Source organism: Mytilus trossulus, chromosome 7 (assembly GCF_036588685.1).
Source record: "Mytilus trossulus isolate FHL-02 chromosome 7, PNRI_Mtr1.1.1.hap1, whole genome shotgun sequence".
Lineage (NCBI taxonomy): Eukaryota > Metazoa > Mollusca > Bivalvia > Mytilida > Mytilidae > Mytilus > Mytilus trossulus.
This window is the reverse complement of record NC_086379.1, coordinates 11,076,521-11,092,418: the sequence shown is the minus strand read 5'-3', so window position 1 is coordinate 11,092,418 and position 15,898 is coordinate 11,076,521. Positions and strand designations below refer to the sequence as shown.

At 31.2% G+C, this 15,898-nt stretch overlaps 1 protein-coding gene across 1 annotated transcript; it reads right to left on the bottom strand.

Moving 5' to 3' along the window:
* Positions 1–936: 936 nt before the first annotated feature.
* Positions 937–15,453, bottom strand: LOC134726818 (tachykinin-like peptides receptor 99D). Its single transcript, XM_063591227.1, has 5 exons — positions 14,699–15,453; positions 7,703–7,906; positions 5,663–5,813; positions 3,169–3,365; positions 937–1,264 (listed from the first exon to the last, which is right to left on the bottom strand). Exons 1-5 carry the CDS (start codon positions 15,064–15,066, stop codon positions 1,024–1,026), a joined length of 1,161 nt encoding a protein of 386 aa, XP_063447297.1. The 5' UTR covers positions 15,067–15,453; the 3' UTR covers positions 937–1,023.
* Positions 15,454–15,898: the final 445 nt, after the last annotated feature.

The following is a 15,898-nucleotide window of genomic DNA, read 5'->3' as shown; positions in this document are numbered from 1 at the left end:
ACAAAAAGTATATAGGAATCTGACCTTAAAACGGTTAATCCTTGAAATACAAGACAGTATGTACTATATATACATGTAGTGCCTAACAAGATATTGTGAGGTAGACAAAATTGACCTTAAAACGATCGTATTGACTTTTCTTGTCACAAAATAGGTAGATCGGACATATTTTGACATGATTTAATGACTTCTTCAGTTTGGGATTAATTGTAATGAGTATTACATTTAAAATATCTTTTGCCGGCATGGTTTAGATACAGTGTTTATTTGGAAGCATGTGAATCAAATGTGAGTTGCAGATTCAAATGTAACTTAATATTTAATCTATTTTCATATAGAATTACTTTATAAAAAAGTTAAAAACTTTGAATCACATAATCTTCTTATTAAAAAATGTATTCAACCATTTTAAACATCCAGTCTAAAAGTCAGGACAATGATGAAAGAAGACAACTTTTGTTTTTTTCTATTTCAAAGTAAGTAAATATCAATTGATCAATTATTAGAACAAAAATAACCTTATACATGATAAAGGATTCATGCTAAAATGCCGAAAAAATGCATATTTGGCGGTTACGGATATCGACCGTTTTTATAAAAATAGATAACTCTCTTATTGAATTGTACCCGATGTCGCCCAATATTCTTCCGATATTTGAAAAGTCTATAATCTGGTTTAATGATTACGATTACCCAAATTTCGTTTTTTCTTATTTATAAGCTTTGATAAAAGAGAAATGAAACTTCATGCATTGTTTAACAGGTAACTTTAATGTATATATTAATCAATTATACCAAGAGGACAATTACGTCCGACTTTTGTTCTCATTTCTATACGGCATATATTTAATTATGCCAATTTTGTACTATTAATTATAATAAAATGTTACATTGTCTTCATATAACAGTTCATTTTTATTGGTGTTCATGCTGTCTTCGGATCACTTTATTTTTAAAAAAAATAATTGGTATAATTTAATAATGATCTCACATAGAATATACAAAATAATTACACAGTTCTCTTCACAAGCAATATTCATCGTCACTGAAACATTCCAATTTTTCTGTACCATTTTTCTTAGTCTGATTTCCATTGTAGTATGTTACAGATTGCAGAACAGACCCATTCCTTTCCTGATATTTTTCTGTCATTGCATAAGTTCCAACAGCTGTAAAAGTGTTTTCATGGCCATGTTTCTGTTTCAGTCTTTTACAAGGCCTGCACGGACAGGAACAAAACACCTCAACAAACCCTTGTCTGAATCTGTAATTTAAATTCATCAGCGTATCAATAATCTAGTTCTTCATTCTTTTGAGTGCTCTATAGACTTTTTTTTTCCTAATGATTAACATCAATTTAGCAGCAATTAAAGTCAGGCAACGTATTATTGTGAAAATACCTAGAGATGGCGAAAATCAAATGTTGATACTAAAAAATTAACACAGATTGTTGTAAAGGTTACACACGATGAAACTTGCAATAATACGAAAACATTTTATTGTTCTACACTAAGCACTTATATTCTTATTTCAAAGTAAATGACACATTAAAAGTCTTGGTTTTGTTTTGTTACAAGAAAAAGACCCACGAATATACAAGCATCTTGTGTTTGAAGTGATAAATTGTTCTTTGTAAAATATTACTCTGATTGAAACAAAAAGTTCTAGGAAATGTAATTTTCAATCTTCTCGATTTCTTGATTGACAACATATTTGTTACGTTTGGAGAACATTTTTTAACAAACAATTTGCAATTAACTGTACTCCTCTTCTCGCCGACTTGTTCCTTAATTATCATAAGGCTGACTTCATACAAAAACTTTGTAGAAAGAAATAAAAGAAGTGAGTGGCATTCGTTAACTTCAATTTCCGCAATATTGGTGATATTTTCTCACTTAATAGTTCACCCTTTCGTGACTATGTTAAGCACATCTATTTTATCGAAACACGTAGCACATATCTCCCAGTTGATCCAACATTCCACGACTTTTATTTCCTTCCATGATTACATTGATTTAAGTTTGCTTCTCTAAAGGAGGCTTTTAAAACCAAAAGTTCAAAGCTAAGAAGTTTAAATTTTCTGATCATAAATTTTACGGACGCTATATCGAGTTGGTCGACATAATGACGACATTGATATTTCAATTGTCGAAGCTAGTGTTTCCTTACCCGATATTTGAACTACCGAATAAGACTTAATAACGGGTTTGTACTTAAAAGACCAACTCGACGTTTGCCGCATTAAATGCAGGCTTTGCCTACCCTTTCGAAACAGCTGAGATAACATCTTGTTATGACCGGGTTGTATCGCACTTTCTTTTGTTTTCTATGTTGTGTTTTGTGTATGCTTGTTGTTTTCTGTTAATCTTTTTTTTTCTGTAAATGTTTTTTTTCTGGTTTTTTTTTACGGCTTTTGAGTTTGAGTGTCCCTTTTGTATCTTTTGCCTTTCTTTTAAACATGTTTAAAAGTGAAGAATAGTATTTCCTTTCTTTATATTTTTTTTTACTGAAACTATGAAACACTGAATTACGTACGTCTTTGCATTTTGTGTATGCGTATATTTAATTTCCACTGTGACATTGATATAAAATATAAAAAGAACCTCAAGACGAATTCAATTAGAAAAGCGAAGAAAACTGAGCACCTTATCATCAGCATAACTTTATCAAATGACAATACGAATTCTAAAAAAACAACAAGACTCAAAATATGGCGTTGGTACTTTGACTCAGTCGCGATTGTGTTCTTTTAATATCATATTGTGAAAGTCTGCCTTGTTTGAATTGTTATAAAAAAAGACAAGTACCTAGTGTATCATAGATATACTTGTATATCCATTAAATACACAAGATAATGTACTGTTTCTAACATTCTGAAAATAAAATGAGGGGGTACATTTAATTACTTAATACAGCTATCAAAAGGTACTAGACTTTTAATTTAATACGCCAGACGCGCGTTTCGTCTACATAAGACTCACCGAAATGCTGACTACTGTGATGGTGATACCCTCGGGGACGAGACATCAACCAACAGTGGCACCGACCCAGTGGTGTAAAGATTAAGTTACCTTTTAAAATCATTCACCAGTAACATGAGTAAATAACTGGATTTAACATGGAGTGATGAGGAAGATACATTTTATTACTGAAAAGAGATTAAGATACCTGTTGTTCATCCAGCAGTAAATGATAGGATTGTACATGGAGTTGCTCATTGCTATCCAATATATCACTAGGTAAACCTGTTGCATATATCTGTTGAGAGATATTTCCTTTATTGCAGAGACAATCAAGAAATACAAGTGGTATGGCAGCCAGCAAATACCAAATACTATCACCACAAATATCATCATTTTTACAACCTGAAAAATATAAGACAACATACAAAATTCTATGAAAGACAGCAGACTGATAGTTTGGAAAACCAGTTACATCTTAATTTTTGGTATTAAATGTATGTGTAAAAGTGTTTGTGTGTCAGTAAATTCTATATCGGGAATTGATGCTGACGTAATTTTATTTATTTTATATCACTTTGCGGATGATAGTTATATTCTCACATTTGTACAATAAGATATAGGAAATCACCACAAATTGTTACATGTTCTAAAACTATGTATGTATCTAGAAATTAGTTTGTTTATACTGGTATGCATTCTTTCTTACGTCGCAAATACAAACAATATGTTATTTATAATGTTCATTGTAATTCAAACTGCATCGAAATATTATATAACTGTCAATAAATCTAAGTTCCGAAAGCACATTTAATACGCATGGATAAATGAAAATCTGAATAAATCACGATATGTGTTTGTGAAGGTTCATGGCAACTGTGACTAATACGTACCAATCTGAAATTAACTCATATTTCAAAAAGCGATGTCTGCGGCGGTATATGTTATTTATAATCACATCAATTGAGTAGTTGACACATAATGATAATATAATAACAGAAAAATTAAAGTGTGACACTCCTTGCAGTTCATTTAATGCAATGCAATTGATTTCATTTAAATGGAAAAAATCAAAAAAAATAGTTTCGCCCACTTTCATTAATTCTTTGTCTGGTCAATTGAATTATTACTCCAGACAGTGAATTTTAAATTCAAGATATATAAATTAGGGCAATAGCAACCGAAGTTTAAATTTGATATCTCTAAACAAGAAATTGAAATTTATTAAATAGTCTGTTTAACTCCCAGAAGGCAAACTACGTGAAACATGCACTTAGCTAAGACAATTGAATTGCGACCAATGGCGAACTGGTAAATTAAAGCTGTATAATTTCAAAAGAAAGTTCTATAACTACTGGTGTTATATATATATAGGGTTTGGGTGAAATGTGCGAAATCTAAGAAAGCAATATAATCAGTATGAACCATGTTTCCATGTACATAAAATAATTCGATGTTTTTATTTAAATGTTGAAAATGCAACATACAATAACATTAAGCGGCTCAAAGTATATACAATAAAATAGACCCTTCACTCAGGGTACCTTACTAAACAGATTAGTCTTCAATGCACATGAAGTATATACAGGCTGTGATGAAACGTTTAGAGATCCATTTTGTCTAATATATCTAAGAAACTATCTATAATAGTTATGACTTAAAATTAATTAGTTTTAAGAATGTGTGATACCAATATTTATATAAATATAAAGCACAGATAAAAAAATGCTTTAGAAATTCGTATATATGTATTGACCAGAAATCAACATCTCATGGTTGTAATTAAAGGGGGGAAAACACCAGGTGTTGATTTCAAAGGTTGACTTCTGACGTCTGAAATAGCGAAAATGCCCTTCTATGACTTTTCAACAGTACAATATTTCGAACATCTTGATCTGAATTCAACAATTGTCTTCACACCAAATCATCTTGTTTGTAATAGTTCACTTTTTAGCGAAAAATACGTACTTCTTTACTCTAGTTGAACACGAAATAATTACAACTAGAAGTTAAGCAAATATCAATTGTTTCTCAAGTAAACAACTGCAGGCAATACTAACTATATGACGACTGGTGTTGTTCTCAAAACTTTAATCTATAATATCGTCATTCTATCAGTGACGAATGTCGTTATAACGCTTATTCACATAAGTAGACAATTCGTTATTTCATAAAATATGTATATATATAGCAAAGATTTAGAGTAAAAAACATGCGTTTATTTATTTGTACAACCGAGTAAATACATTGACGAATTTTAATAACATATGTTTCTGTTTTCAATATATATCTTACATCATCCAAAACAAAAGGACTGGGTGATTTCAATGTTTATCAGAGGTACTCATATCACAATGAAAATAGAACGACACATGGATAAGTAAATAAACAATCATCACACTGCTTGAATATGTCTGGAATACCGATCATCAAATACGCGTCCAAAATATTACATTTAAGAACAAAATCAGAAAAGGTTAACAACACAAAATCGACAAATTAGAAGCTGAAACACATAGAACATGCATACATTAATAAATTTCTTTACTGACATTAAATGTTTGATGAAACTGCTGTTGACAGTTTAGCAGAACAATCATTTATTTTCCATAGTAATTTTGTAAGTTGCAAAAATTATTTAAAGAGAGAGAAAAAGGGTATGGCGATAAAAAGTCAGTATAAAGTTGTTTGGTTTAACTTACCCTTCGCTTTGACTGAATACGGTCATACTGTACATGTGTATTTTCGCCGATAGCCTTCTGTCCCCACAGCTCAATTCCAACGCGAGTATATGTTATTATAAGGATTAACATTGGAACAACATAGGACACTATGATGACAACAACATTGTACCTAAGATACCAGTATGAATATGCAAGTTAAAACATTGTCTCATAATAGTACTTAACCTATACTTTTAATTTGGAAACTAAACCATACACGGATATCATACTACTTACATTATTGAAATATTTCTTAAATGTATGCATGTTTATCTACGAAATAGATCATGGAGATTTTATTTGTTGACTACAGAACTGTCAAAGAATAAATGTTTCTTTAACACATGTACGTTCATAGATCTGGTGTCGTCTGTCAATTTCTTATTGTTTGCGTGTGCTATGAATCTATTTGTAAGTGTTGTATAATGTTTTAGTACATGCGTGTAGTTTGAAGGTTAAAGCTGTATACATACACAGCTACACATACATAATCACCAGTGTAATTACATGTTCTTATGTTTGTAAAATTGATTAACATCTACCATTTTATTGCAGTAAAAAAGTCTGGATTATACACATGTATCTTAGGTATTTTAAAGCACCATCATGTCTTTATTTGGGGTTCTGGAGAGCATTTTGAAAACATGAGGTTGCAACCACTAACGCTTTGTATCAAATAAGGGTGAAAATTTGAGTGGTCATCTTCCGGCAATGGTTGTTTTCCATATCTTATATGCAATGAAATTTTATGTGATTTTTGTTATGTTTAGTACTGGACAGGATAAAACTTTACTTATTACAAGTATTTCTTTATTTTAAACCAAGATAAATTCTGCTCAATTTTTTTGAAAAGTGCAAATTTAACAAAGACAAATAGAGGAAAATAAATAGTAGTGTTACACATTTTAAAAATGTACTATGAAATTACAAGACATGTGTATCAATTTATATGATAGAGATTATATTTATGGAATAACCATTATGAAGAAAATCTCAAGTTTCGCCTACAGCAGTTATCTTTGATAATCAAAGAAACGTGGTTTTGTTTCAAACAAAATGTGACTCCTGCATTTACAAATATATAACTAACAATGCAGAAATTCTGTAATAACCTTACAGGACATTTGATCCTTACCATATACATGTATCAAATTAAAAGACTGATGATGGTATTACTCAAAGTACACATTCAGTTAATTGATCACAAGTTTTGATTTTAGCGGTTATCTTCGTTCATCAAAAAACAAATAATCACGACTCATGCATCTACATTTACAAAACGTATCAACTTTTTGAAGAAACATGAAAATAAAATAAATCTTGTGTTTGCCCAACATTGCTTAGTACAATGGTAGCGTGTATTATAATTCTGATCTTAAAATTTCTCTCTTTAATTAAAGTCGTTTGATTTTCTTTGGTTATAACTTTATTCAAATGCTTGAAGTATCAGTCGTTTTCTGTGAAATATTTTAACATAAAAGAAAACATGCCGTATTTCAGTTTTATCGAGTTTTGTTGAAAATTGGATGCAAGTGCCATAAAACCTGTTGCGTATACCAAGTCACGAATAAATCATTTATTTCCATTAGTTTATATAGTTCATATGCTAAAATGATGTTCTGCAAATTAATGTTTAACCTCTGATATTTGAAACTGTCTTTATTTTAATACGTTGGTATTCGCATCCTTCTTTTAGCAATTTTGCTACCATCATAAAATATTCATGGACGAATTAGTACTGTGTAGTATAAGCATAGAAATCAGTTTTAAATCAATGCAAGTATAATTAGTATACCCCTACATTAGAAAATCTAAAACTTAAATTAAGATCATGTGAAATGTCATCTCATAAAAAACACTATCTTACATTAATTTATTTAAAAAAGCATATTCTTTCTTTGTAAGACAATTTTAACTCGGATATATATTAACATAAACTCATGTATTACACAAGGTTTCTAATATATAAATAATATATACTAAATTATGTTATTGTTTTTGGAAAAAAATCATACCTACCATAAATCTATATCACTGACTGAGGGTTGACCATCGGGCCAGACTAGAGTACATGTAATCTGTGTAGAATTAGCATAGAAAACTTCGTTACCATATAACAGGTTAGGCGATGCCAATAGTATTGATACAGACCAAATACAGGTGATGGCTAATACTACTCGACTTGTAGGTCTTGGACGTAGAGGATGAACGATTGCCAAATATCTATAAAAAGCAAAGAAAGTATCGTTAATAGCACTATACATTAACAATCGACAAAGAGTTTGAATTGTAGGACTATCAAGTTAGTACAGAGCTTCGTCTTGAAGATGATATATATGTGTACACAACGAAAAACTAACTACACGGTAAACCCAATGATCTCAACATGCTTAACAAGAATGGGTATTTCGAATTTCGTATTATTATAACCTATTTCTGTAACATGGTTTACGGGTTATCATCCCTTTCATTTTATCTCACTGGGTGCAATTACAAAAGTACATATTAAACACAGAACATAGTAAAAACAAAACAGGAAACGCAGTTTCCTCTATTATAACTAAAACAAAATCATAAGATCACACTATATAAATAAACAAGATATTCTATAACTTGCGGCTTGATATTATGATCATTAAAAATCCAGAAGTCTGGGAATAGATTTCAATAAATTGTAAAACTTCAAGTTTATATAGTTTAAAGAAATGTTCACAGTTACTAAACACAAGCTTTCGATCTCCTTCGTTATCATTGATTTTAAATTTTTATTAACAAAATAGTAATATATTGTTTAGGTCAGAATTATAAGTTCAGTGAGTATTGTGAATGTAACAGATCAAAGAAAAATTTAAAACAGATAATTTATACCTACAAAATACTTTGGCTTTTGACATTGCACAAAGTGGTTGGAAGTAGTCAAATATATGTGTTTGATGCGGTAAATTACAACATACAATACTACAAACAAACGCTTTTACTTAATTAATAACAGTCTAGGAAATGAGGTTAATCTTTTATCAAACATATTAAGCAAATTATCTTCAGATGGACTCGGTTATTTACTAGCTACTTCAAATACTGCAGTTCTTATATTGTCGTACTCATCCTTAATTCATAAGTAAGGCATCGTTTGACTGCAATCATGTAGTTTTTTATATATTGATATTTTTTTTACGGGAAGTACTATTTCTATACTGCTTTGATGCCTTGTATATTTACTTTTGAATTTGTAATTATATCTGAAATACAAGTAAATAAGGAGTAAGCGTGTTTTATGACAATATTATCTAAATATAACAAAATATTCTGTGAAATTGTCATTTTTATCAAGAATTGTTCAACAGTCACATCTCGCTTTGAAGGGGAAATCGATTGAAGGTGTAGCAATCTTACAAATAAAAACAACACCTTGACTACGATCATCAGTATAATATACCGTGTCCATTTAAACTATAACTTTACTATAGTTATAGTTATACAGACATTAAGGAGACGAAAACTGTTTTAACCGCTTGACGGGAGGACAAGTGTCAATTAACTCATTCAATCATTAACCCTACGTCCTAAAATATACATAATCTCAATGAGGTGACAGATCTATTGATATGGATACATGGTCACTTAAAATTCGACTCCTCGCCATTAAACCCTTTGCTGAAGAGTTATGTGCATTTTGCTACCAGAAAATTATATGTGCGCATCCGAGAAGGTTTGAAGTAAGACGTTAATTCCTACTCCTCGTGAAAAAGGAAGTGCCACTATCTCTGCAGATTTAAAAATCATAAAGCTTTCAAAATTTATCTGGATGGCCTGTTGTGTGGCCAAATTTCTGTCTTTTTCAAACACACCGCGATTATTTTTGTGGCAGTGTTTCTCTCTTCATCCCGGAAGACATCTGTTAAGAACCAATCTTTTATTTTAATTTTCAACTTAATCTCGTCGTAAATATTTAAGAAAAACTCGTTGTAAAGTAACCATCAAACAACCATACCTCGAAATTTATCTTCCGTAGTTTTTTTTTGTCATCATTTATGTTGTCTAAACCAATCAGAATGACCGAAATAATATTAATCCGATAATGCAACATCCATCCTGAAGTTAACTATATGAGTCAGTTGTATGACTGTACCGTAATAACGACAGAAAACAAAATTAAACATTTGAGATCTATTGTAGAATAAACATGTATCTAGTACGTGAAGACTCTTAGACAATATGTTAATGAAGACGATCGTGAAACCAGTGAAGCTAATTTTCAGTCTTTTTTTTCGTCACATTTCCGGAAATGGTTTATAAGGTAATGGTTAACCTGTGTCAAACAATCACAATAATTACAACATCTGTCATTATATACATCAAGATTAATAAATGCTATACTTATAAGACATATGGCGTTAATCCCCGTGAATAGACCAATGCTATATCATCTCGTATATTTGTCCCTTTAAGATTTTACATTTGTAAATATTTTCGAGTTTGCAAATCGAAACAAAAGTGATATAAGATATCTTTTGGAACAAAACAGTCATGAAATGACTTTACTCGCATATTTATATATTTATTTATATTGTTATAGTCGAAAACATTTGTTTTACTCAACTACAATAAATGCATTTTTTTATATCTGTGATGTTGGTTTTTTTTCATTTCGCTATATCCATTCCTAAGTCTACCAGTTAACTATAATGGTCAGTTGTATGACTATACCGTAATTATGACAGAATAAACAAGATTTAACATTTGAGATCTATTGTCGAATAAACATGTCTCTAGTACGTGGAGACTCTTAGACAATATGTTAATGAAGACGATCGGGGAACCAGTGAAGCTAATTTTCAGTCATTCTTCATAACATTTCCGGAAATGGTTTATAAGTTAATGGTAAACCTGTGTCAGTACAATCGCCATAATGAGAACATCTGTCGTTGTATACATGAAGATAAATAAATGCTATACATCTCGGACATATAGCGTTAGTTCAAATTAATAGATCAACGCTATATCATCTCGTATGTTGGTCCTTTGAAGATTCCTAACTATATTCGTGTTTGCAAAGTAAAAAAAGAGATAAAAAGAGATAGGAACAAAACAGTCATGAAATGGCTACATTCGCATTATATATATATTTATATTATTATAGTCACATACATGTTTAACTGAATTATAATAAATACAGCTCTATCTGTATTTTCACTAAAAAGTTGTCCTTGGTGGGGTTCGTGTTGTTTATTCTTTGGTTTTCTTTGTTTTGTCATGTGTACTATAATATTGTTTGTTTGTTTGTCTTTTTCATTTTTAGCCATGGCGTTATCAGTTTGTTTTTAGATTTATGAGTTTGACTGTCCCTTTGATATTTTTTGTCCCTCTTTTGTCAACTGTGGATTCATTGATAATGCTTAACAAGACTGTGAAAATTCATAAACTAAATGTTGATACAGTCAGACATTGAGTTCAAAAAAATAAAAGGCTGACACAAAGAAAACATTTAAACGAAACCATAATAAGTGTGGATCAGGAAATGTATGATGTGAGTGGATAGATTATTAATAATAAGTAATTAACATTTTTCTAGTAACTAACGAAATTTGCGCACAGCAAAAATGTTTTAAGTAAAAAGCTCCGAGGTAATTTCAATCTTGATCTAATTATTATGTTTTGAATAGCCATACTGAATATCGTTAAACTGAATGATCACCTGCTTTTCAAAACAAACAAATTCGTTGCGATTTATCTGTATAGGCTACTATGTATTCAATTTTTTTAAAGCCTCGGTCACACTTTACCGGATAAAACGAACGGACGCCTAACGGATGAAAATAAAAGTTCTCCGTTGACAAAATTGTTATCTGTTGGGAGTCCGTTGATGTACTGACCGAAAAAAACAGACATGTAACGAATGCATAACGGACACACACCGAATATGCAACTTACGATGAGCAGAAATGTACCGGACAGAACGGATGTCGAGCTTTCATCCAACGGACGAGTACCGCATAAAACGGACACCTAACGGAAGCGTACCAGATAAAACGGATGAACAAGATATACAGAAAATTTAAAGACGAGAATAAAAGTACATGTAAATCGCATAAATATTCAAAATGTTTCTGTGTAACGTGTTTTAGTTTATTCTACAAACTGCCACCAAAGGGTAGTGCCTTGCCTGAATAAGAGCTGCTTGGTCGTGAAGACATGCACTTATTTAAAGATCGATTATGAAAAATAAAAATGCATGACACTCAAGAAATCTGAGATACAAATAATAGTTATTTCTAACGCGAAATTTTCATTTGGCATTTATCCATTTAAGATCCGTACATCATCTGTTTTATCAATTATACGTCCAGTAGAAGTCTGTTAAATGTTTGGAAGACATCCATTGGTGAATTTGTCTACCAGACCTCCAACGGATGTAAAACGAACAAGTTACGGATACGAAACGAAAACGAAGCAGAAACGAAACGGATGATTACCATACTAAACAGTCGTCTAACGGACGTTCAACGGACATTTTATCTGTTGGACAACCGTTCAAAGTTATAAAAGGGAAGTCCCAAATCAGGTGGCAAAATCAAAAGCTCAAACACATCAAATGAATGAATAACAATAGTCATGTTTCTGACTTTGTACAGACATTTTCTTATGTAGAAAATGGTTAAATACATCTGATTTCATAGCTAGCTAAGCCTCTCACTTGTATGACAATCTCATAAATTTAAATTATATTGATAACGACACCAACAACTGGGAGCCGTCTCAAGTTTCCCGCAATTGTAAGCAAATCCAATTCATTTTGTGTCAACCATCTTGTTGTCTATGGAATGAACATATCTGTCGACAAGTTTCATTGGGCGATGTCACAAAATGAAAAAGAGAATTAGATTGTGGTGTCAATATCAATAACACAGATATTTTATATCTATCAAACGTCTGTCGATGTTTGTTGATGTCGGTCTAGATCTTTCTATAAAGCAGATATTGTTGTTTCGATAGTTACATTTCTAGAGTATTTTAGTAAACACTCTGTCAGATATTAATCATATAATCATTAAAAAAGGGAGCAAAATGTTTTTAATATTTAAAGTATGGACATTGCAATTTCTTATATCCGTGCGCTCCATTTGAAATATGGTGGATAGTTGTCTCACTGGGAAGCACACCACATCATTTTATTTTCAAACTGAAACTTTATAACAAATAATATATAATGGTGCACACGGACACGAGTTTTTCGTGGAAGGGTATTGCATTCTTTGGTTAATGAATCGGCGATGTATACACTTGCTATCTTAATTATATTAACGGTTTAGCATAAAGGTCTATTTTATTGGCAATTAATTCAATTAATTCAACCAAATGTAAAAATGTAAAATTTACGTATGATGTAATACTTTGACCTTTTTGTAGTAATTGCGTGCAGTCAGAGATACGATATGTTTGTATGTTTTGATGAAGATCGGTTTTAATTATCTGTTATTCCAATATCACTGTATTTAGATAGTGTTCTTTTAACTTTTTCTTCATTTATTTTGTTATTTTCTGTATTAGATGAGTGCTTGCAAATTCCAACCAAATGTTAATGTGCTTCTCGTAGAAATTGTCAGTGGTAAAAATTGTTTATGAATGTTATTTAAAAATCTTTAATACCCTGGTTGAATCACTTGCGTTTGTTTATTATGTAAGACCGATGGATTGTAAGTGTCATTGTCTTGGACTTGAGTGTTGTTTTGGAACGCACGGAAGAGTAACATTTGTATACCAATATGGATAAGATAATCTTATAAGAAATCCATAGAAGTCATTCACGTAACATAATGAGCATAACGACGTCATTGAGATCAAAAAATATTTATCAATAACCTGAAATCGAATTTTGGATGTGCTAATCTATTTACTGAGCTTCAGTTACATTTAAGAATAAATACCTTCAATCAAATTAGATATATAGTGAAGGTCTTAAAACAATTAACTGTAAATATAAAAAAAAACGTGGTATGATTGCCAACGAGACACCTCTTCACAAGTGACCAAAATAACACAGAAATAAAAAATTATAGGTCAACGTACGTCCTTCAATGATGAGCAAAACCAATACCGCATAGTCAGCTATAATAAAAGGCCCCTAAATGAATCTATAAAACAATTCAAACGAGAAAAAATAACGACCTAATTTATGTATAAAAAAACGACAACCACTGAATAACAGGCCCCTGACATAAAAATAACGCCATGGCAATACGTTATGTGGGTCCAAAGTACTTTAGAAAATTGTCAATCACCGAGATAACTTGGACCCCAATTAAATTTGAATTGTAACGAATAAATATTTGAAAACATGAAATGCTAGATCTCTATGACCAAAAGAGACCTCAAGTATTGCCAAATTGATGTAGGATCCACACACATCATATAGTAAGCTATAAAAGATATATAAAAAGAAGTGTTAAAAATTTTCCAAATTAAAATCTCTTATAGTTGATGTGTTTCCCTCGGTTTTAGTTTGTAAAATGGATTTGTTTTCTCTTAATCGATTTATGACTATTGAACAGCGGTATATACGACTATTGCCTTTGTTTAGGCATCCCATATTGTCTTTGGGGACTCCCTGCAATGGATTTCTTTCACGTTGTAAAATCATGAATTCACGTTCAAAAAAGATAAACGCAATATTACATGGTCGTATGGTAGTTGAAGAATGAGTCACAATTCTAGAAACACATATTGTCGATAAAATGTTTGCAAGGCCATATTTCTCTAAGCATATATGTATGTTTTAAATTAATACAGACAATAGGTTAAATGGTCCCGTTTGAGAAAATTGATCTATTCATTAAGATTATACACGATAATGCTTGTGTTTACGATTACTTAAAGAAATATACAATTCGATGACCTTACTTGCGTGTATTCACCGAATACATTTATATACGATTCACCATCAGGCTAAATAAAATCATAAATTGTATTAGACGGCATTCCTTATCCCACTGATGAGAACATGTATTTACTACTTACCTATCTATCGCAATTGCCATTAAAGTCAGTACACTAGCTGCCACAGTACATACAGAAATAAATGTTGTAAATTTACACCACACTAATCCATACCACCAATCTTGATACATCAGAAATGTTGATGTAAACAATGTATTAAGGACAGAAATTAGAGCATCGGCCACTGCTAAATTAACAAGGAAGTAATTTGTTACTGTTCTCATTCTCTTGTGGGCTAACACAATCCAAATCACAATTAAATTACCAACTGTGGCCACCAGAAACAGTATAACAAAGGCGGTAATAAATAGCCCCTGTTGCCACCATGGCATAACAAATATGTTTTCTTCCATCGTTCTGTTTTCTGTAAAAGTGTCGTTTCTTGTCATTATATAATACTGGTTATAACCACAAATGCACTTTAAACCACTGTTCAAGTCTTCATTTTAGCATCCCATCTATTAAATTCCTGAAGAACTGTAAATCATCTCTTTCATCAAGGTATCACACAGAAATTGAATAAATAACATGGAATTAGTCGGAATCCAATTTTTCAAAACTAATTTGATTGCTGTAAAGGTTTTTTGAACAATCTTGTGCTAATTTTTGGCTGTGAATGCGGTTTACAATCTATAACATCTACACTGATATAATTCGAAAGTGTAATTGAATCAAATAGCTGCAAGGTAGTAGTGATCTTTCAAGTAATAATTCCAATAAAATACCAAAGTGTTGTCAACACACATCGTTTTTCCCAAATCAGATGAAAGACACTGATAGGCAGGAGTTCAATTACAGTTATACCTTCACTAAACATCAGACAGATTTGACTAACCTGTTATTCTCATAATCAATATAAGATATACGTAATTAGTTTCACGAGGCGGTAAATGGCCGGACATTAAACGGCTTTATTTAGAATATTATATTCTCTTAAAGTCATATGAAACGAGTGCCCGGTGAAAAGTCATGTTATTCCAATTCTTAAACCAATGCATACAAACATCATAAACTTAGTCTTCGGAGCACGATTTTATCATTTTTTTCGCTTAAATTCGTGTAATCGTCAATTTTTTCTTCAATCGGTTAGTGTTGTTGTGAAAATATGGCAGGTAATTAAAGTTCGTGTTTTGAAGTCGAAGTTTATCGGTTGTCACCTGTTTATCAACAATCAACAAAAAGCATGGATATTGAGAACTAGTTCAACATGTACATTCAGAG

Coding starts and splice junctions, on each gene's coding strand:
- LOC134726818 (XM_063591227.1), bottom strand. CDS start 15,066: ATGACAAGAAACGACACTTTTACAGAAAACAGAACGATGGAAGAAAAC. Junction 3,366..5,662: donor GTATTCAGTCAAAGCGAAGG/GTAAGTTAAACC, acceptor TATATTTTTCAG/GTTGTAAAAATGATGATATT. Junction 1,265..3,168: donor TACTGCTGGATGAACAACAG/GTATCTTAATCT, acceptor TTTAAATTACAG/ATTCAGACAAGGGTTTGTTG.